This window comes from Diadema setosum, chromosome 9 (assembly GCF_964275005.1).
Source record: "Diadema setosum chromosome 9, eeDiaSeto1, whole genome shotgun sequence".
Classification (NCBI taxonomy): Eukaryota; Metazoa; Echinodermata; class Echinoidea; order Diadematoida; family Diadematidae; genus Diadema; species Diadema setosum.
This window is the reverse complement of record NC_092693.1, coordinates 30533650-30558180: the sequence shown is the minus strand read 5'-3', so window position 1 is coordinate 30558180 and position 24531 is coordinate 30533650. Positions and strand designations below refer to the sequence as shown.

The window sequence follows — 24531 nt, the reverse complement described above, 5'->3', positions numbered from 1 at the left end:
CTCGTCAGCTAAGATGAAGAGCTTTTCCCTGTATGCAAACTTGATGATGTCTTCGATATTTTGTCGGCTCAGCACTTGCCCTATGATGGGAAGAGAACATTGAGATTATGAGATTAAGAGGATAAAGAGGATTTTATCAATATTGAATTCTGCTATTTTCAACAGGTGCATTAAACAAGATTTAGACACATGCCTGTTTTCCTTCTTTTATTAAACCTTTTCTTTAATGATCCCTGTAAATAAACACGAATACATAGGACAGGTGGGGGTTTTCACCCCTGACTAGTGTAAGAACCTAGTTCACCAAAACTGCAGGATGACGATGAATAGATGGCAACTAGCTGGGGCCAATACATATCACAAAATGTCAAACAAAAGAATTAGATGTGGGATGCAATGGATGAAAACATCTGAATAGGAAAGGAATGAAGGTGATGAGAGATATCAAGGACAGATCAATGAGAAAGGGTGACAACCTAAACACCTATATAAACTGAACTATTAGTGTTCCAACTAAAACTTTAAAATATAAAAAAAAGTTGACCAAAAGGAGACTCTAATGTCAATTTACAACTGTAACTGTCTGACACTAATCTGAATTACGACATGTTAATAAAATGAATTACTAAATTGTTAATGACATTTTATCTAGTGACATAAAATGATACTCCCAACAATTCATTTATAAACCAAGTAGTTCCTGCCCCTCTCAAAACGTTAACAGTTGATATCCATCGCTCACAGGTTGCCAATTACTTGTTTGTTTGTTTCTTTCTTTCTTGTCAAAACGAAGAGATATGGTGACATTACAAAGAAATAGTCTGATATGAAAATATTCATAAGAACTTTGACAGTGAACATCTGTACATATGATGATACAATCACAGATTTATAGAAGTTAAACTTTTGTGGTTAGAGCTGATGCTTTTTGATAAATCACATATAATAATCATATCTAAAGAACTCAACTTCCAAATTTTCAAGGAGAAATGAGAATATGTATAGTTTTGATGAACAGATGAAATGAGACCTTTCCTTCTGAGTTGAGGATATGCACATTGAGGGTTTTTTTTAATCAAGATCTCTCTCTCTGAAATTTGAGTACGAGAGAATGAACCCCTTGAGCGTATGAGACAACACACAGATGATGCAAGCTTATAGTCGGATTATATTTCAGCTTAGTCACAAACAGCACAGGGGTGTGTGGCCGGGTCACATCTCCGCTGCACAGAGGCCTAAACTTCCAATGCAAACAAATGCAGTGTTTGATGACAAGTGACTGATACTATCTGTGCTGCCATATGTTAACATGCATGTCTGCACGTATGTATGCATACTGCATCCTTGAACGTGTGCCCACAAATTCTCCCTGTAAGTGTGATCTCACATAGCATCAAAGGGAGCTCTCACTATAACTCTGCATAGCTTGCACCAAACAATGCAGAGTGTGCAGACTGTAAGTGAAAAAGAAATACAATCAGACGACTTTTAATACCAAAAAGCCACTTTTCCAAATTCACATGACTTTTCTTTTGCATTTGGAACACTAGGAAGTGTAATTATGAAGAAAACCAATATTTTCTGTTGTTGTTGTTGTTGATTTTTTTTTTCCAGCACAGTAATGAATACAGTACATCCAAGAGATCTTATCTCAATCTTCATTGTTGTGAAAAGAAAACATAACATTCAATTGTGACAAAATGTCCCCTACTCTGGTAATGGACATGCTAAGATAACTCGAAGGAAACTAGACACCATCACTCCCGCTCAGGGATTCTCATGGGATCAGAAACATTCAATCTATGGGTAATGAAAGTGAGGTGGTACGTTGTACCTGTTGGATTGCCTGGGTTGATCACAACTATGGCTCTGGGTGTGCAGTGTTTTCTTGCTTCATCAATTGACCTTTGCAGCTCAGTGATGTCTAAGCTCCATCCATTCTCTTCATCAAGGTAGTAATTGATCTGAAAAAAAAAAAAGAAGTGAGATATCATATGTATTTCAGCCATAATTAGCCATATGATAAAAATGATGAAATTGACTGCTCAAGTGTATTATGGGTTTAGTTTTGTTTGTATTGTCATGTCTTCAATTTGTCATGCTTTTCGTATTCCTGGAGCAAGTTCTCCTGAGCAGCTAAAAACTAAATCAAAGATTCTATTTCTATTTACCACATAAAGTATATGCATTAGCAGGCCATTTCCACACATATATACATGTACCATGCATACATATGTATTTGTATACATTCTCACGTGTCAAATAGAAGAACAGGCTACGAACCCTTTATACAGTCAAAACTGCCTCAGAGACCACCTGTCTACACAGGCCACCTGCCTTATATGGCCACTTAACCCCCCCCCCCCCCCACAAGAAGAGCCATGTTAGCGCCCACCTGTCTATAATGGCCATTTCTTTTGTCTCCCTTGGGTGGCCACTATAGACAGGTTTGACCGTACCACTTTAAACATCCGATAAATGTTTAAAATGAATTTCATATTCAAACAGGATTTATGTAATATGAAACTGTATGACTGCTGTTTCTGATCCAAACATTTTTGGTTGTATAAAGATGAAAACATGTAGGCTTGTCAAGTTCTGCAAAATATGAAAGTGTCTGAACTGTCAAGGTCTAGTCATTTTCCAGACTGAAGAACACACTTGTCTCATTGCCTCTACCTCATGACTTGCCTAAACCTCATTATCCCAAGAGAGTGTGTGGGTGCATGGCATCTCTCATCAACCAGACATGGTGCAGATATCACATTCAACACCTCGGTACATGACTAGGATTGTGGAGGCACAAATGCAGGTGGTTAATACTCACATGCTATTCTGCTGTGTCAATGAGTCATAAAACTAAGAATTACATAGCCTCATCAGTTTTCAGCAAACAGTGTAGACTACATGCAGGTAATTGTAATGAAATGACTAACTACTAGCTTATCTTTTTTCTCTTCTTTCTTTTTCTTTTAGTGATTATGTGTTCTATGATGCTGTTCATGCTCATCAGAGACTTAAAATCACCGTACATGGTGCATTAGACTTGCATTCTAGCTATTTTCAGAAATTCTTAGTAGATCAAGAATGACTGACCCACTTTGGAATATGGAAAATAACCTACATTGTATTTTAGCAGCACAAATTATACAAACTAAAAATGCCCATGTAGTCTCATTAGAAAGTGAGCAAAACTGAACTAGAATGTGAACATGAAATGAAAAATCAACTTAACAACAAAGTATCCCAACAGCTTTTGACCTTTTAAAAGTCTATATCAAAGATGTAAATAGATTGAAAAAAAAACATCACTGTTAAAAAAAACCTCAAATCATAAACTCAAGATAACTCCATCAGTAATACACCATACATTTACATTTAGCTGGAGCAGAAACGACAGCCGTCTTTTTTTTTTTTTCTTTCATAGACTAGAATAGTCCCATGTGCCACAAAGATCAAGTTAATATTCTTGAATAGTATGCTCTGCATAATGCAGTCAGTCATGTAGTGAAAAGTCACATGAAGTATGATTTATACAGTCCATTTTCAAAATCAAATATTAGACTGGTAAGTGGTAGATTTTGAGGAAAGAATTAAAATCATCCCATCAAATGTGCTGATATTCAGAAATAGCCTACTATTGGAATCAAGAATATATACATGAGAGTTTAGGACACAGAAATGAGTTTTTTGCGGATACAAGGTGACAATGCATTTGCACTTGTTTTATGTACACGTACAAATTGTACGTGTACACGCTTTAATGTAAGGACATGCAATGTTTACCCTTTATAGCAGCTTGCATTCTCACGTACGCAACCAAGCTCGAGTTGGCCATCAATGAGACCTTTGCTAATTGAGTGTGACCCTCACTTGATAGGATGCCAAACAAACAGATCTGAATAACACTGTACACCACGTACCATGAAGGGCAATCGAATTTAGATGAGACAAGGTTCTGGCTGAACTTCACACTGAATATCAATGTGAGACTCTTGTATATTAGACTAAACAGACGAAAAGTGTGAGAAAGATCCATAGTATATTTGTAGATCAAGGTATTAATCTATGGGGATTTAACCCTTACAGAATCATTCTTTTCAGTCATAGATTACATTTAGGCTCCGTAGAGTACTCACTTGCATAATGTTTTGTGACAAAAACTGTAGCCATGACATGAACATGCTAAGGTACAAAATGCACATCCACACAAATACACACACAATATCATCCACCAAGAAGGTTTAAAGGTGCATGGTCCCGGTGTTTTAGTCAAATGGGCACATGGCGCAAGTTTCCTATAGAGACCTATGCTACCGACTCCTCTTTGGCGCTTACGCTGTGGCCCACTTCCCCGAGTCCGAAGAAGTCCGATCCACTGTAGTCAGTGGTCCGATCACAGTTCGGTTCATGATTCGGCTGAGGGGGATGACAGCTTTAGCAAACTTCTTTTGTGATATCATAATAAGAAGCACATATGCATGCACCCTGGCATTACTACAGACTGCGTGATGCGCAGAAAAGAAAACGACGGCAACGTTACTTAGCAACACGTACGCGCTTTACTCAGCTCAACTTCGGCAATCTTCGTATCAATGCTAACGGTGATCGGCAGTATCATCAACAGTGCCCTCTACACTACCGGGACTACTGTAAAACGAGGAATGTTCACATGCATTTTAATTTCGCGAATTTCGCGAGCGCGGAGATTCATGACTATATGCATTGAATGCCAGTGGCAGTTCGCGAAAATTTCATGCCGCAAAAAAGGCCGTCAGCTCCAATTCGCGAAAAATTCAATCATGCCGCAAATATATGTTTTACAGTATGCACCTTTACGAGATGGAGTTCCAACTGGCTGTAATAAATTATTCAAACAGCTGTCACTTTTCTATTGATGTACAAAAGAATTCCACAGGTGCATCTGTGTCTTTGATGATGGGGTTTGATGCCGCCATCTTGCTGAGCAATCTAAAGATTCATTTTGAATGTTAACATAATGTTGGCTATATTTTCCTTGTTTATCTATTAAATGTAATGAAATCTCACTTAATGATAAAGCACATTAAACAAAGGTCAATCCCTTCCAGAAATATGTGCAAAAGTGTAAATCAGAGCTGTATCATGTGAAAGTGTTTAAAACTGTACCCTACAGTTTTATCACTTTTCCACTTAATTCCGACAAATAAAACTGATATGGAATAATCTTCAAGTATAATTCTTTCCTAATAGATATATCAGATTTAATAGTGGCTGGGCATGGCCAGTCGAGTAATCTTCATTTTCATTTAATCATTTTTTGCCCAATTTCTATTCGCGCGTCCCCGTGTCTTTAACATTATCTATCACCTATCTTTTATAAGCAGGGATGGCGAAAAGTACACGTAATTACCATCACTATCTTCCTTAGAAAGTGGCTGATGATTATGCAATGAGACATGAGTCAATTGTCTTCCTATCTGCGCGGCAGATCCAGTTTGCCACATGCTTCAAATACTTTCGAGTGGCGGCATCGAACCTGGCTTCAAAGGTTGTGACTCCATTCTCTTGAATCTCCTTGCATACACAAATAGGATGTGAAAAATATCAGTAGTCCTGAATTTTTCCAATCAGCATAATAGGCAATTCAAAAGCAAGCACACGTAACATGCAAGTACCGGTACACTTTTGGCAAATTAAAAATGGCTGTTTATCAATCTTGTGCTTCGTAAATCAAATCATATGACACTCAAATGAAGGTTCCACATATTTGTATTTGTTATTACCTGCCTGCAAAATTCACAACATGCTTCAAATAGCATCAAGGTCAGATGGTAAAAAGAAATACTTATTTTCTTTTTTTCCCCTGCAAGCATTGAATGGATGTACCTTGAAGACAAATTTTTGTCCTTACCTGCTTTGCGTCGATCTCCGCCAGTGTAGCAGAGTAGAGGGGATATTGAGGAATGGGGATCATCACTCCTGTCCTACCCTTGCCTTCTCCAGAGACAAGCATCTTGAGCACCATCTAAACCAAGGATACGGAAAGGTACAAAGCTGATTAGAGTGCTACACTTACTGAAAACCTGCTGGTATGGTAGCCACGTGTCAATTTTGTCCCTGCAGACCACACCTATCACAATACATAGCACTAACATTTCCATGAATTGAATGTCACAACGCTAAAATAGAAGAAACATGACGTACAACCATTGCATTTCAGATGTATGATCTATCAAAATTTGAAGGTAAACTCTCCTCTCACTTTGTACCATAACCATTTCAAAGATTGAATTACTTCCAACAAGTGGATACATTATCGCAAGATAACAGAACTTATTTCAATACCCTTTAGCTTATATGGTACAGTTCAGACATACATTGTATTGTACTTGGTATCTTGCTTACATGGGGAAAAAAAAAATAAGTGCATATTCCCCTGCATGCTACATCACTATACATTACAATAAGAAACAATGGAATAAAGGACATCAGTGGAGTGCTGTGCATAGCAATGTCAACAAAGATCATGTTATAAAACCTTTTTTTTTGTCCAAAAGTATTGAATGCTTAATAGAAAACTTTTGTTACATTTAATCATGCTAATCAAACAAAAAAGGTTATTTAATTGAATACTTCACTTCCCCCTTTAATATACATGTAGATGGTCTATCTCTACAATTGCATACATGTACATGTACATAGTACAAATGTAGTTATTCATGTACTGTTAGTTGCCATACACACAATAATTTTTACTTTCATTTTAAGTCTTTGCATAGGCCTACACTGTGCACTGTGCTGTCAAATATTTTAACAGCAATGGCAATTGATATCCATCCTCTAGAAAACGTATGTTTCAAATACTACCTGATCACAAGTTCTGACAAATATCATCATTATATGCATTTTTTTCCCAGTCTATTGTAATTGTACATATGAATGTATTTTTTTAAAAATTCAATTACTAATCATCCCTCCTGTTAATAAACTTCAAGAGTTAGATTTAAAAAAAGAACTGATTCTGTAGCTCTACCCTGATTGCTTCACTTGCACCAGCCGATAGCATGATGTCCTTAGGGTTGCTCTCCAAGCCACCATCTCGTCGCTTTATGTATTCAGCCACGTCTTGCCGAATTATTTCCAAGCCAACGCTCTCGCTGTATGAACCTAAGGTAAACACGAATGCAGGCAACAATAAACCCAACTTGGATGACGTCAAGGCACTACCCTCCGAAGATACCCCCAAATCAATTATTCCCCCATTAGGCACAACCATGCATCTCAAGCACTGCCACTGCTTTGTGGAGCTTACAGTGACAAATGGAAAAATCTCTGAGATGCAGCGTATCCATGAGTCATAACAACCACACAGACAGTCTCTCAAACCTTTTAAATCATGATCAAGTTTTCAAAATTGCACAACCTATTTTAAGAACACAGAAAGGCTAAGATATTTCCATATATATGGTTTAAATGCATATAAACAAAGATAGATCTGTAAACAAATATGACAAACTGGGAGGTATAAAAGCACTCATTGTTATATGTACAGTATGTAGATACTAGCACTTCACATCTAACTAAGATCCATTAGTCATCCTGCATCTTACTTTTGAGTGTAATGTCCATTACAGAATATCATCTCACAGTGTTTATCTAAGCATACATTTGTAGAATAAGACCACAGACCTACATGCACACACACACAAAAAGAAAAAACAACAACCATACAGCTGTATGTATAGCCCAAGTCGTTGGCATGTCAATGACTATTATATTCATAGGAATCAAACTTTTGCTGAAGAAGATGAAGAACAAGAGGGGGAAAAAAAAAAAACCTTTGGAAAAAATCAAAAGTGCTTTACAAAGCATGAAATTAAATCGGTGATTAGGATGCCAGCCATATTGTAGAAATAAAGATGCATCTTTGGTTGTTTGGGAGCAACAAGGGAGGAGAGGCAACATCAATTGACAAGCTCATTAATACACAAACTTCAGAGATAAAAAATGTACTTTTTAGAGAAGATTGTGCCCTGTGATTGTGAATTCTAACACAATTTAGTTGTTGGTGGTTAAATTGCAGGAATCTTGTATGCATAGGTGTGCATGGTAGACTAGTCATCTGTCTGGAACAACTGCCTGCCCATGTTGCATACTGTACATGTATGGTGTTTGTACGTGCACTGCTCTCATTTGTTGTACTCAAGACAACCAGGGGGCGACATTTTCTTTGAGTTGCCAAATTCTTCAATGTTTAAACACACAAAATTGGTGCAACTAAAATCCTGATGAAGTATTCAGCACATGTACAATACTTGTAGAACCCTGATTTTTTTTCTTCTGATTTTTAAATGAAATCTCCATGCTGATGGCAAATTCACACATACACACATACATACACACACACACACACACACACACACACACACACAAAATTGATAGAGGTAATACATTAAAGGACAAGTTCACCTTCATAGACATGTGGGTTATTGAGTGAATGCAGAAATATTAGTAGAGCACATCACTGACAGTTTGAGGAAAATCGGACAATCCGTTCAAAAGTTATGAATTTTTGAAGTTTCTGCTCAGTCACGGCTGGATGAGGAGACTACTAAAGCTTGTGATGTCACATGAGTACAACGATATAAAGAAAGTATAAAGAAAATTCAACATATTTTAACTTTTCTCACATAACAAAAGAACACTTGACTTCCCTCTTTCAGAAGGCAAGGGGATTAATATTTCCCTTAACATACGTCAGTTACGAGTCGAAGAAATGTGCACTTTATTAAAAAAAAAAAGTTTTGTGAAATTCTCTTTTTATTTTCCTTATACTGTTGTATGCATGTGACATCATACACTGCAGTAGTCTTCTCATCCAGTGGTGACTGCACAAAAACTTCAAAAATTCACAACTTTTGAACGGATTGTCCGATTTTCCTCAAACTTTCAATGATGTGTTCTACTAATATTGCGACATTCTCTCAATCCTTATGTTAATGAAGGTGAATTATGTGCATACACTTGTACAGTTGTACATGGTTGTTCATTTGCAAACTGATAAAGATACATGTAGAAGTCATTCACAGTTTCCCCTATTTTTATTTATTTATTTATGTATCTTTTTTTTTTTTGGGGGGGGGGGGATTGTGTACTGATTATTGTGCATATCATTAATCAATACCGGATTTTTTTTCTTTTCACTGATTACAGGCAAACAAATACAAAAACAATACATGAATAGGGCAGCACAAACAATTTGTGAGAGAATCACCTCCGAAGGAATGCATCCAACTACAAGTGTGATGTATACATCAGTCTCACTTGCAGACACCTTAAACCTCCTCTCACTAGAACACGTCTGGCACTGTACACAAAACGCAATATGCCAGGCTCATATTGATTGATCAGCATGATACTACTGTACACATTCCTGGAGGTACACATGTCCTTGTGCTACGTTCAACATATAGATTTTGGTGACAGCTATGCATGCAACTGAAAATACAGCACAGGGTGCAGAGATCTGCCCTACTAAACATTCACGCCAGTATAATATGACTATCATACATGTGTGAAATGGTTAAACCACAACAATGCAATGTCACTGAGCAGGAGTAGTTAGAGTGCTGAAAAACAAAACAAAACACTGCACCATACAATCATATGTATCCTGTTCATATGAAGAACACTTAGTTTCTTAACATGATGTAATTTTTTGAAAATACATTTTTTGAAGTTATTTTTCACAAAAGGCACAAGACAATGAAGTTGAGAGATGTTTTTTTTTTTTTTAATTCATTGTTGAAAGCTTTAATAAATTCTGTAAAACAAGAAACATTCCCGACATGAAACTTTCCTGAATTGGAGCCAAGGGCTTCTTTTCTTTCTTTCTTTCATTCTTTTTTTTTTTTTTTTTGTGGCATAAAAATTTGATGAACACTTTTGCAACATGTTGCTTTCGCGAATCTTGGCTCCTAGAGAAATGTGCAAAAGTTTCATGCATGTGAAAATTTGTTTCACAGTACCCCTTCCTTTTAATTCAATAGGTGACTGGTCACTTCCACTCATCTGTATATAGGAAAGGTAGTTTATCATAACATATCACATGCATACATACGAGTACATATATGTATATCACATTACTTGCACACAAGGGCTATTAAGTTTCCCCACCCTATCAAGCTAATGTTTACTCTCAGCCCATGAACAACAGCCAAACTTATATGGTGCTTGACCACTGATGTTTGAATCTAAAGCGTCAGAAAAAGCAGCATTGCATATCCACTTATTTGTGATGGAAATGGGGTGATCCATGTTTGAACTGTGACCGGAATTTACAATCAAATCTCATAACAATGAAATCTCATTGAATACCGGATCCCAGTCCTAGCTTTTTTTTTTCCCCTCCAATTGGCCGTAATATGAATGAGTGCACTACCTGGCCTAGCTTCACAGGGGAGGCAGAGCGGTTGCAATCACGATCACAATTTCAACCATGATGAACAGATGTACATGGACATTATGCATGGGAGGACAGTCTAACCCAGTGGGGAGTGCGAAGAGGATTAATAGAGTGAAATGCATGTCCCTATACATGTCTATTAAATGCACATACGTGTAAAACACAGAGCAACACTTGCACAACTCCCAGCAGTGTCCTGACAGACTTTTGGAATTCTTGCCTTCTCTTAGTACTAGAAAAAGGAAAATTAAAGAATCTAATTGGTGACTCTTCACATGTAGGCGAACTGTTCTGCCTTCCACAAAATTTAATCTATTTTTTTTTTTAAATGAAAAGTACACAATCCCTTGACTCGTTACTGATATACAAACTGTACCAGTATGTTTTCTGCCACTCATGGATACACGTTACTCCTTTCAAGATTTGATGAAATTCTTTGCCCCTGACCACTGAACTTCTGAAAAGGAAAAAAGACTCCAAACTTGCTGAAGACTGACTTTCCCAGAGTTTTCGCAAAGTGACTGACATACAATGTACCAGAAAACAATGTGAAACCAAGACTCAAACTACAGTGTGTACATACTAATTTTTCGAAATATGAAGAAGTGCCAGAAAGTTCTCAAGAAACAGGCAAAAAATATATTCATTAATTCATATTCAAGGCACCATGTCAATTCGGTGCATATTGAGTATGGCATTTCAATCATGAATTTCCAAAATGTTCTATTTCCCACAGTTTTCTACTCATTCTTGTTGTCACTTTCAATGTTGAAAAACACTGTCATTTCTAAACATGGAAATGCCTCTGGTCTATTTTTGGCAGAGGCATGAATACATCTGTGTACAATGTACTCTTGAACCCAGTAACAGGCAAAAACCAATGCACATAATCAGATGAAAATGAACAGGGTCTGAAATCCCCACTAACAAACTCAATGTCTATCTTAAAGATGAAGAGTAATAAATGATACCAATCATACATTCCTACAGGTTTGATAATACTTTTGCAGACTGCTATCATCAACTTCTGAACAAGCTAAATCTAATATCAAGTATCATGCTTTTAATACTATGAGCAGCACAAAGCAAAGCCATTATCAATATGGTAGCAAAAAAACACCCCACACACACTCCCAATAGTCACATAGGATAAATGTCCACACATAAAATGTACATTACATTTGTAAATTCAGCAGTAAAACCTTACACATTGTATCCTGAGTTTAAATTTGAATGTGCTCAACTATTGTCTTTGAGAGCCAAGTATGCTCTACTTGCATAAACAAAGCATGAAAAAACATTGGTGAATGCAACAATTAAATTGAAACATTAAACTTGCTTCAAGCTTGAGATTTTCATCCCAACCCTACATCCCTCAACACACAATGTGTTTGATAATTCCATCCACTGCTGTCAAGTGTCAGTGTGTATTAAGAAGAATTATTTCATACACCTACACATACTTTACATCAGGGAGACTGTTCACATTTCATTGTTCATTTTGTTTGCACTGATAGAAAGACATGTCATCAATTTTTTTTCTCCTTCCCCCCCCCCCCAAGTCTAAGATTCAGTAGAAAGCCGAAACAGAACAAGGGATGATAAAAGTGGCTTGCAAAATTGATTCTTTTGCTTCTTGCATTTCATTTACAATGTAACTAATATTTAAAGAGATACATGTAATGTAGAAAGGTATAGAGTACTTTTTTTTTTTTTTTTTTTTTGCGGCCTCTGCCACAAAGTACATGTAGTGTAGTTCTAAACATGCAAAAGTAAGACACACACACACTTGTATGCAGCTTTACAAAAGAAAGTAAATGCTATCTACAATGTATAGCATGTATTCTAGTGATTAAAGAGCAAGAGGCATTTGGCCACAAATTGTTGCACGAACGGATTCAGTAAACGTGTCTGTTGCTTTTTTCATGCAACATGGACCATTAATTTTCTGCCTAAATATTGTACTTCACACTCCTCTTCCTCTCAAATCTCCTGCCGCCCCCCCCAAAAAAAATTATGTAAACAAACCAAAGAAAACATGAAAATAAAGCAATGCAAGTCCCAGCTGCTATACAAGTGCCATCATTTGTAGATCACTTCATACATCCAGCTCATGATATGTACATATCATTTCAAATGTAATAATGTTGATTTTTAGTTGCTGTCTGTTGGTAGCAAAAATATGGTTATGAATGTACAACCCTATACATGCCCCCTATATCTTGAAGATAAAAATTTAAGATGCTGTTTATATGACGTAATGGCATGCAATTGTAATTTCATCTTTTTCCATACAATATATCACGCATGAGAGAAGAAAACAATTGCGTCACTTTCATGGAACATGTTTGTGTGTTCAATACTTAGTATTCCTCTTGAAGCATCCTGTCTTTGCAAATATATATCTTAAATTATATACATGGATATATATATATATATACACTGTTTTTACTTTAGTTCTCTTTTGCTTGTTTTGATTGGGGTTTTTGAATTTATTTTGTATTGCTTGTAAAGACTTGGTAGAGTGGGGATCTATACAATTAATGGGATGGATGGTCCAACTACAATGTAATTTGACCTTCATTCGCTGCCAACCAGGATTAATTCATAAAAGTGTGAATAGCGAAGGTCTGCTGGAAAAGAATTGGCCATCAGCAAATATGTACACTGAAGTGTATGTTCACTGGTAACGTTCCACTCCAGTCAAAATCCTTTGGCTGTGTGTGTGCTGCATATTAAGCGGAACACAATTGTAGTGGACACTTTTGAATATATCAGACTGAAAGTCAAGCTAACCTTTGCAATATAGTCTCCCCATGCTAACAGATTTGTAACGAGAACTCAGCTGACAATGACACGCTAAACGGTTTATTTCACTATGCCTTCAGAAGATAATGAGGGTAAAGGTATCAAAGACTCTAATAAGAGGTTTTTGCTTATCTTTAACACAGGGCTGCACACTAACCCATTTTTTCTGCCGGTCCAACCTGTCTCTGTCGGACCGGTAAATGCCCCGTTTTACCATTTTTTACCGGTCCGAACAGAATATTTACCGGTCAACAACGACAACCTAAAAAAGCATTAAATGACTTGCAAACTTATTTTCTTGTTTTTTATGGACGTACCCCCTTACCCATGAACATTTTACAGATTAATTTTTTTTTTTAAACTTGCATTATTCATTGCACAAGAAATAAAAAAAAAAAGATGGGAAAAAATAGAATGTTTGTTTGTGAATTACAATGTAAAATGATAATGAACAAAATCAGATTGTATCAAATGCGTTTGTGACTTTTTCTAAACATCGGCGCACGAACTTGTTGCGTAACCTGCTCTTGGTGGTCAGTTGGATTGCGACGATTTAATGAATTATTTTAGCTGTGATATTTTCTGATGCACGCGCTTCAAGGGGTTCTTTATTTTTCTCCCGATAATCTATTCGCATTGTGCATGCGTTCTTGAAAGGTACACGACATGCAGGGCCGAATTCGCAATCCTTTTTGCGCCCATTTCCACCTCAAATATTAGCGGGATTGTGACGATTTCATAGATTACTTCGGCTGAAATATTCTAAGATGCAAGCGCCAAAAGAGGTTGAAAATGTGTCCTTTATTTTTCCCGATAAACTCTTCGAATTTCGTAAGTGCGTTCTTAAAAAAAAAAAATGCACCACGTGGCCGAATTCATGATACTCTTTTGCCCCTATTTCTACCTCAAATATCAGCGGGATTGTGACGATTTCATAAATTACTTCGGCTGTAATCTTTTATGATGCAAGCGCCAAAAGAGGTTGAAAATGTGTCCTTTATTTTTCCCGATAAACTCTTCGAATTTCGTAAGTGCGTTCCTAAAAAGATGCACCACATGGCCGAATTCATGATACTTTTTGCGCCTATTTCTACCTCAAACAAATTTGTCAAATATCAGCGGAATTGTGGTGATTTCATGAATTACTTCGGATGTAACTTTTTGTGATGCACGCACCGGCGAGAATGGTTGCAAATGCGTTCTTTATTTTTCTCCCCATAATCTCTTCGCATTCTGTACATGCGTTCTTGAAAGGTTTACGACACGGCAGAATTCACGATTCCTTTTTGCGCCTATTTCTACCTCAAATATCAGCGGGATTGCGATGATTTTATGAATAACTTCGGCTGTAATCTTTTATGATAACGCGCCAAAATGGGTTGAAAATGTGTCCTTTATTTTTCCCGGATAAACTCTTCGCATTTCGTAAATGCGTGCTTAAAAGATATACGACACGACCAAAATTCATGATTCTTTTTGCGCCTATTGTTTCCTCAAACTTCAACGGGATAGCGATGATTTCATGAATTATTATTCGGCTGACAGTAATCTTTATGATGCACGGGCCAAAAGGGGTTGAAAATGTGTCCTGTATTTTTCTCCCAATAATCTCTTCGCATTTCGTACATGCGTATACGACACGGCTGAATTCACGATCCTTTTATCGCCTATTTCTACATTAAATATCAGCCGAATTGTGGCAATTTCATGAATTACTTCTGATGTAATCTTTTGTGATGCACGCACCAGCTAGAATGGTTGAAAATGCGTTCTTTATTCTTCTCATAATCTCTTCGCATTCCGTACATGCGTTCTTGAAAGGTATACGACACGGCCGAATTCACGATCCTTTTTGCGTCTATTTCTATACCTCAAATATCAGCGGGATTGCGATGATTTCATGTATGTCTTCGGATGCAATATTTTATAATACACGCGCCAAAAAGGGTTGAAAATGTGTCCTTTATTTTTCCCCGATAAACTCTTCGCATTTCGTAAATGCGTTCTTAAAAGATACACGACACGGCCAAAAATCATGATTCTTTTGCGCCTATCGTTTCCTCAAACTTCAACGGGATTGCGATGATTTTATGAATTATTATTCGGCTGTAATCTTTATGATGCACGGACCAAAAGGGGTTGAAAATGTGTCCTGTATTTTTCTCCCAATAATCTCTTCGCATTTCGTACATGCGTATACGACACGGCTGAATTCACGATCCTTTTATCGCCTATTTCTACATTAAATATCAGCCGAATTGTGGCAATTTCATGAATTACTTCTGATGTAATCTTTTGTGATGCACGCACCAGCTAGAATGGTTGAAAATGCGTTCTTTATTTTTCTCCTCATAATCTCTTCGCATTCCGTACATGCGTTCTTGAAAGGTAAACGACACGGCCGAATTCACGATCCTTTTTGCGTCTAGTATATTTCTACCTCAAATATCAGCGGGATTGCGATGATTTCATGTATGACTTCGGATGCAATCTTTTATGATACACGCGCCAAAAGGGGTTGAAAATGTGTCCTGTATTTTTCCCCGATAAACTCTTCGCATTTCGTAAATGCGTTCTTAAAAGATACACGACACGGCCAAAAATCATGATTCTTTTGCGCCTATCGTTTCCTCAAACTTCAACGGGATTGCGATGATTTTATGAATTATTATTCGGCTGTAATCTTTATGATGCACGGACCAAAAGGGGTTGAAAATGTGTCCTGTATTTTTCTCCCAATAATCTCTTCGCATTTCGTACATGCGTATACGACACGGCTGAATTCACGATCCTTTTATCGCCTATTTCTACATTAAATATCAGCCGAATTGTGGCAATTTCATGAATTACTTCTGATGTAATCTTTTGTGATGCACGCACCAGCTAGAATGGTTGAAAATGGGTTCTTTATTTTTCTCCTCATAATCTCTTCGCATTCCGTACATGCGTTCTTGAAAGGTATACGACACGGCCGAATTCACGATCCTTTTTGCGTCTATTTCTACCTCAAATATCAGCGGGATTGCGATGATTTCATGTATGACTTCGGATGCAATCTTTTATAATACACGCGCCAAAAAGGGTTGAAAATGTGTCCTTTATTTTTCCCCGATAAACTCTTCGCATTTCGTAAATGCGTTCTTAAAAGATACACGACACGGCCAAAAATCATGATTCTTTTGCGCCTATCGTTTCCTCAAACTTCAACGGGATTGCGATGATTTTATGAATTATTATTCGGCTGTAATCTTTATGATGCACGGGCCAAAAGGGGTTGAAAATGTGTCCTGTATTTTTCTCCCAATAATCTCTTCGCATTTCGTACATGCGTATACGACACGGCTGAATTCACGATCCTTTTATCGCCTATTTCTACATTAAATATCAGCCGAATTGTGGCAATTTCATGAATTATACTTCTGATGTAATCTTTTGTGATGCACGCACCAGCTAGAATGGTTGAAAATGCGTTCTTTATTTTTCTCCTCATAATCTCTTCGCATTCCGTACATGCGTTCTTGAAAGGTAAACGACACGGCCGAATTCACGATCCTTTTTGCGTCTAGTATATTTCTACCTCAAATATCAGCGGGATTGCGATGATTTCATGTATGACTTCGGATGCAATCTTTTATGATACACGCGCCAAAAGGGGTTGAAAATGTGTCCTGTATTTTTCCCCGATAAACTCTTCGCATTTCGTAAATGCGTTCTTAAAAGATACACGACACGGCCAAAAATCATGATTCTTTTGCGCCTATCGTTTCCTCAAACTTCAACGGGATTGCGATGATTTTATGAATTACAGATTCGGCTCTAATCTTTATGATGCACGGGCCGAAAGGGGTTGAAAATGTGTCCTGTATTTTTCTCCCAATAATCTCTTCGCATTTCGTACATGCGTATACGACACGGCTGAATTCACGATCCTTTTATCGCCTATTTCTACATTAAATATCAGCCGAATTGTGGCAATTTCATGAATTATACTTCTGATGTAATCTTTTGTGATGCACGCACCAGCTAGAATGGTTGAAAATGCGTTCTTTATTTTTCTCCTCATAATCTCTTCGCATTCCGTACATGCGTTCTTGAAAGGTAAACGACACGGCCGAATTCACGATCCTTTTTGCGTCTAGTATATTTCTACCTCAAATATCAGCGGGATTGCGATGATTTCATGTATGACTTCGGATGCAATCTTTTATGATACACGCGCCAAAAGGGGTTGAAAATGTGTCCTGTATTTTTCCCCGATAAACTCTTCGCATTTCGTAAATGCGTTCTTAAAAGATACACGACACGGCCAAAAATCATGATTCTTTTGCGCCTATCGTTTCCTCAAACTTCAACGGGATTGCGATGATTTTATGAATTACAGATTCGGCTCTAATCTTTATGATGCACGGGCCAAAAGGGTTTGAAAATGTGTCCTGTATTTTTCACCCAATAATCACTTCGCATTGCGTACATGCCTACACGTCACGGCCGAATTCACGATCCTTTTAGCGCCTATTTCTACATCAAATATCAGCGGGATTGCGATATGTCATTAATTATTTCGGCTGAAATCTTTTATGATACATTCACCAGAAGGGTTGAAAATGCGTTCTTTATTTTTCTCCCGATAATTTCTTCGCATTTGTGCATGCGTTTTCAAAATTATACATTGCATGCAGGGCCGAATTCGATATTCTTTTTGCGCCTATTATTGTTTACTCAAATTCCAACGGGATTGCGAAATTTTCATGAATTACTATTCGGCTGTAATCTATATGATGCAAGCGCCAAAAGGGATGAAAATGTGTCCTTTATTTTTCTCCCGCTAATCTTTTCACATTTCGTACATGCGTTCTTAAAAGGTATACGACACGGCCGAATTCACGATCCTTTTTGCGCCTATTTCTACCTCAAATATCAGCGGGATTGTGGCGATTTCATGAATTACTTCAGATGTAATGTTTTTATGATGCACGCACCAAAAGGGTAAAATGTGTGTTTTTTTTTTTTTCTCCCGATAATCTCGTCGCATTTGTGCATGCGTTTTTGATAACCATCACACGGCAGGCAGGACTGAATTCAAGATCCTTTTTGCGCCTATTATTTCCTCAAATTTCAATGGGATTGCGTTGATTTCATGAATTGTTATTCGGCTGTAATCTTTTATGATGCACTCACCAAAATGTGTCCTTTATTTTTTTTTTTCTCCTCTATAATCTCTTCGCATTTCGTACATAAGCTTTTGAAAGATACGACGCGGCCGGTCGAATTCATGATCCTTTTTGGGACGATTTCTACCTCAAATATGTAAGCGGGACTGCCATGATTTCATGATTTTTTTTTCCTCCCTTGATTATCTATTCATATTTTGTGCATGCGTTCTTAAAAAGTACAAGGAAGAGCCGATTTCGTGATCCTTTTTGCGCCTATCTTCATTATGAGACCATTCTGAGCGAATGAAAATATTCATTTGTGAAATGACTGTGTAAAATGAAAATGAACGCAATCAGATCCATTTACTGTATCGCTGAATATCAAATGTGTTTTTACTTTTTCTAAAAATCGACACAAGTAGATTAGTTCTAACATAACTGCCACGCTGCTGCGAAGCCGGGATCGGATCGATCTTGCGTTAAAAAATCATGAGTAAAATGACCCAGAAATGCGTGCGCTTCTATCAATGCTTCTTGTCTGGCATGACCACCGATCGCAAGCAAACGAAAAGCAGTTACACTGTACATGCTCTGCATGTATTGCGTTGCATGGCAGTGCGTGAGCAGCGCCAAATGCGCAAGCGAGGGCGAATAACTGGTCGACTGCTACTGCTCAAAACTAATGTATGTTTACTGTACAAAGTGCACCGGTAGACATAAACGAAAACTTGCGTAAACTTGTTGAACAGTGCGATATCTTGCCTTCTATTTCTCCCTGATCGGGGCTGCTCTTTTTCTTTCTACTGACCCCACCAATGCTTTTTTTTTTTTACTGGTCATGTCGGACCGGTAACTTGTGGATTTCCTGAAAAGTTACCGGTCCGACAGTGACTTTTACCGGTCTTTGACCGTCGGACCGGCGCCAGTGTGCAGCCCTGTTTAACAGCATGTGTGCATTATCTCAGCTAGTTTTATTACACTTCAGGTTGCCTGTGACTAAATAATATATCATAACACTGAACTTTGATTCCATAAGTGGTAGGCGTTTCCAACTACAATGTATAATTAGAGTACACAGTCAAAAAAAAAAAAAAGAAGAAAGAAAAAACTTGTTTTTCAAGTGACATCTGATAAGGTTATCAGAATAATAAAGCTATCACAAAAATGTGAACTCTGGGTGAGTGTTGATAAAAGATTATCACCATAAGGAATTAAGTCTTCCATTCCTCATGTTGAAAGAAATGAAAAAATGTAAAAAGGCACAGTAACCCCGTTCTGCAGTAAAAACATCACATGTAACACATCGGATCATGCACATCAATTGGTACTTTTCCATCTTGTTTGCGTGTGCCAATTACAAAGATATTAATGTGCCGAGAACAAATTATAAAACAGATTGCAAGCAAATATTGTGGTAGTGGTAAAAGCTGAAAGGGCAAACAAACTATGTCTTGGTTAAAAACAATCAAAGGCAGGAGTACAATAGTGCACTGTCACTGATGAGTACATTAGTAGGCCTCTTGACACAAGAACTAGACCAAATGCTAAAAAACAAAAATAAGGACCTACAGGTGCACGTAAAAGTAATGTTCAGTTTGGTAAGAAATATCACAGAAATGGGGGAACCATCCATACAATAGCATACAGCAGGCCATCAGCACAGAATGTTTTAGTATTACCTAATTTAGTGCTTGCAATCAACAGAATTGATTTTGGTGAGCTCTGACCCTGGTCTGACTGCTACTACAAACGTGTGTATGTGACTTTTACAGTCGAGTTCATAGGGAGTTGTTAATACTCTGGCCACCGTTAATATCGGAAAGTTGTTTACTCACTCCTATAATTTGTACATATTGTATTTACATCTAATTTGAAAGTTCTAAATGTGGGACAAAACGTATTACCTCAAAATATACATGAGAAACCAAAGAGGCAACAGAATTTATAGCAGTTAATTTCAGTGCGCCAATGCAATTTATTTCCCTCTTTTTTCTTTTTACTGCACTATTTATCTTACCAAGACTGCCCCCTTTACAGCCATCAAGTATCCTTCTAGCTCTCTGCTTGGCATCAGGTGGGAACTGTGGATCATCTAGCAAGGCAGGATATGTACAAAGAGCTACCACCTACAGTGCATGGTCAAAATAATACCAGAAATAATGAGATGATAATTTATATATACAAAACAAAACAAAACAAAACAAAGCAAGAACAAAACAAAAACAAAACTACAATAGGCAGTTTGGTATTTGTACACGTAGGTCAATGCTCTTGTACTGACTAGCAATGAACACTCTGCATGAAATTTGGTTATTAACATAAGGAACTTCTGTACTTTGCACAAGTAGCAATACTTGCAAGCATATTATTATACTTTCATGAACCCAGTTTTATCATACGTGTATGTATCATCAATGAGGCATCAACATGCAGTGAAAATCAAGGTAATACTGAAATCACAAGCAAATTAGGCATAGAAGCAAAGGCAATCAACAAAGAAAGTTGTGCAATGATAGAATTGCCACTGCACATTAGATTGAATACGTCTGCATGACCCAAGCCCGCACATATTGTAGATTTTTTCTTTACAGAATGTTACAGATCATCTTCTTGTATCATTTTAACTCTATTTTTGAGCATCTTCTATCATTTCATCTAGTGATGATGAAATGTCAATATCTTCATGTTAAACTGGGTCTCACTCTGATGTGCAGCCAGGTAGATGAATTTTTATTTTTTGCTTTAATTACAAAAGGCACAATTTCAGGTTCTTAGAATATTCTTTTGAATGGACAATCAAAGGCTATGCCAAGACTTTCAGAAGCCACAACTGAACAGCCATAAATGAATGAGGAAGTTAAATGAATACTTGACTGTTCTTGCTGCTTTGATTTGAATTCATATATTTGATATTTGCTCTGAAATGGAACTGTGGAGATCATTCCCTTTAACTTTTACCTGTCTCAGGAATGTTAGTGGCTTCTGTCCCATTGCATGAGCATCTCCAATATTGCACTTGATGACTGATGTGAAAGGCTTCGAGTCTCCCTGAAGATAAAAAGATAAAAATATGATGCATACGTGTAAAAGTAAATAATATTATGGAAACGGGACACAGTACAAAATGCAAGGATACCATTTATTAAAAGGTACAACACCAAACAAACTTAACTGCTTCGATCTTTTGCAATTAAAAAAAAAAATGAAGTTAAAAAGTTCATTATGATGATTGAACGTTATTATTGTCCTTGATGGAATTCTATCATGTCTTTCGTGTTCATATTTTGAGCATTGTTGCCTCAACATCAATCTCATTCCTCATCTTAATAATTTCAAATTGTGTTTTTGCTTGTTTGCATTTTTTTTTTCACTCTTTAAATGCCTTGAGCACTATTAGATCTACAATTGGTAGCATTATTAACTACATTGTACTAGAAAATTCTGAGAAATCAGTCTACTTTTTGCTTCTATAACCTTTACAAAATAGAGCAATGAGTTAGATATCTAACTCAGTGTAGTATATGCTTGACATCCAACACTGAATTCCTTCCCACATCCACAATAACAAGATATTAGCAGTGATTGTGTTTGTAGCTCATACATTGTAACACTTACTAACAGCAATTAAGCAAACGAAAAAAACAAACAAAAAAGTACACTGTACATATCAAAAATAAATGACAAATCTTTGGGAATCTGAAATAAAAAAAAGAAATCATAACCAAAGGGCATTCAGGCAATGATCTCAAGAATGCTTAATGTTTTACACAATGTGCAGAATATTTATTAATAGTACTGAATCATGCTTAGAAATTAAGCAGTCAAAATGTAGTTAGAAAATCTAATGTGCTAGCAAAAGAATTTCTCATAATTTGTGACATGATTTTGTGTGAAATACAATGATACAATGTAGGCAATAGCATTTCTAGGCAAAAGCAACAGTGGTTTTCAATCTTCATTATTTGACCTGTTTAATAGGAAAAGCATAGTAGGATGTTTCTATAACATTCTAGACTCTAGTAACGTCTAAAAATAAATGCATAGAACATCTACAGGCTCTATCAACATTAGGCTCTTATGCCTCTAGATCTAATGTCTGTCAAGCAGGGCATTTTGACAAAACATTGCCTAACAAAACATGTGTTTAGCTTTGAAGTAATTTTGGGGCAAAGTTATCAATCTTCGAAAGTGTTCTAAGTAACTAAAAGATTGTATTGTAGAACCAGGGAGGTGGTGGGAAGAGCTGAGCCCCCTATTATTAATGGGGCAATGGGGGAGGGTAGTGCACATTGGAAATGGATAACGTTAGGTGTCTAGATCTAACAAAAATGTTAGAAACCATTCCATAACATTAGTTTAGAATCTTAGAAATTAGAACTTCAAATCCCTGAAGGGTGTGTGTGAAAGTAAATGTACAGAGCCACTTGGTTTACACCTCATCGATGTAACACTTGTTAGCTCATTCCACACTTCCTCAGTACAGTAGATCCTATTTTTGAAATGTAAAATTAATAGATATCTGACAGTTACACGTCTGTTAGTGTCAGAAATATGTTAGACGTCAAACATTTATCGGTAGATATCAATTCACTACGGAGTACGGTTGACTAGAATCTAGACCATCTGACAGTTACTGCTACTGCCTACTGGGAGTACCGAGTATTTGTCACCAATTTAGTGTTAGACCCTTGTTAGATTAACACTAACAGGGTTAGAACTAACGTTAACGTTTAGAGTTGTTCTACACGTCTTACAGTTAAAATAGTACAAATCTAAATAATCACTGATTTCTAATCTTAGTGTTGATCACTGATAATCAGTGATCAACAAACACTGAAAGTGAATTTAGTGAATATTCAACAAAATTATTATTGATTAGCATGATCATGCAGCAGGGACACAGGGTGGCTGCAACCAGTGGATAGAGTCTAGACGTCTAAACGACCACAATCTTGGTTACTTGTCTTATATGATTATTTAGACAACTAAACGAACTATTTCATCTCTTCATCAATACTGAAGAGTCCAGGGCAGTGACAGAGAGTGAAGACCCGATAAACGATGGTCTGAACCGACCGACCGGCCGACCCGGTCCGGCACATGTTCTGCATCGAAAACAAACCTTTTCCAGTTCCTTTTGCAGCTGAGTTGCCCGCTGCACGATGGGCCCGCGAACAGCATATTCCATCACTCGTATGTGGGGATTCATAGTCTCTAAAGACAACACTTTCCCCCTCTTTGTATGTCCAGATCCATTGCAATTTTCTGTCGAGAGAATTCTGCGATTTGTGTCTGCAGCCATCCTGGAAATCGCAGGTTGCCGCGCGAAGTTGGCAAGGCGTGCTGCCCAGTTCGAGAGCTCAATTCGTCTGAGGGCTGTCATTGCGGCGATCGAATGGAGGCGATCGTCGAGCGAGCGATTTCGCCGGTTGTACAACTACCACTCTCTCCCCGCGTGACGATGAGAAACACACACTGTCTACAGGATGCGAGTGGCGCCTTAAGATTATGCAATTCTTCTGAACGAATCTAATTATAATAACTAACAATATGAACAGTTCGATTCACTTCTTTCGTCGAATGCGGCGCGCGTAAAGTTGTGGAAAGAAAAGATGGTGGCACAGGGAAGAACAGTACACCTCGAGGTCAGTAAGGGTCATAATCGATACCACATGATGTGCACATTTTATGAATGGAACCAACAATGTCGGCCATCGATATATCGATAATCGATGGTTGTAATCTTTAGGCTACACTACTTTCTCACGCAAGATGTAAATTTACCAGTAGGACCCTACTGATCGTACAGGGAGTTGAGCTCTTTGATTGTGTTGTATTACATCAACAGGCTAGCGAACGCACAAAAACTACCGGTATGCACCTGTTTGCTCGTACACGGTACTTATCCGTACACGGCACTAAAAGGTGGTAGTGAGCCTCCCATACCCCTTAGGAGTCGCTGGGGGGACCGGGAGGACAGAAAGTTGACTGTCCGTCCTCGGGAGTCCATCTTCGGGAATCCAAACTCAGGACAGGAGTCCAAACATAAAGTATGCTGGGCTCGCCCCCCCCCCCACCTTTTTTTACATCATACAAAGGAATACATAAGGTGTCACTACTTTG

At 37.5% G+C, this 24531-nt stretch overlaps 1 protein-coding gene across 1 annotated transcript in view; it reads right to left on the bottom strand.

The window, feature by feature from the left end:
* LOC140232833 (alanine aminotransferase 1-like) overlaps window positions 1–24531 on the bottom strand; it is a 44567-nt gene extending 20036 nt beyond the window's left edge. Inside the window, exons 1-7 of the mRNA XM_072312946.1 lie at window positions 23531–24531; window positions 21367–21456; window positions 20426–20534; window positions 7016–7149; window positions 5894–6007; window positions 1835–1964; window positions 1–80 (exon numbers count right to left, since the gene is read on the bottom strand). Of these exons, the coding sequence (XP_072169047.1) occupies window positions 1–80; window positions 1835–1964; window positions 5894–6007; window positions 7016–7149; window positions 20426–20534; window positions 21367–21456; window positions 23531–23791 (918 nt within the window). The 5' untranslated portion in view covers window positions 23792–24531. The remainder of the gene's footprint in view (window positions 81–1834; window positions 1965–5893; window positions 6008–7015; window positions 7150–20425; window positions 20535–21366; window positions 21457–23530) is intronic.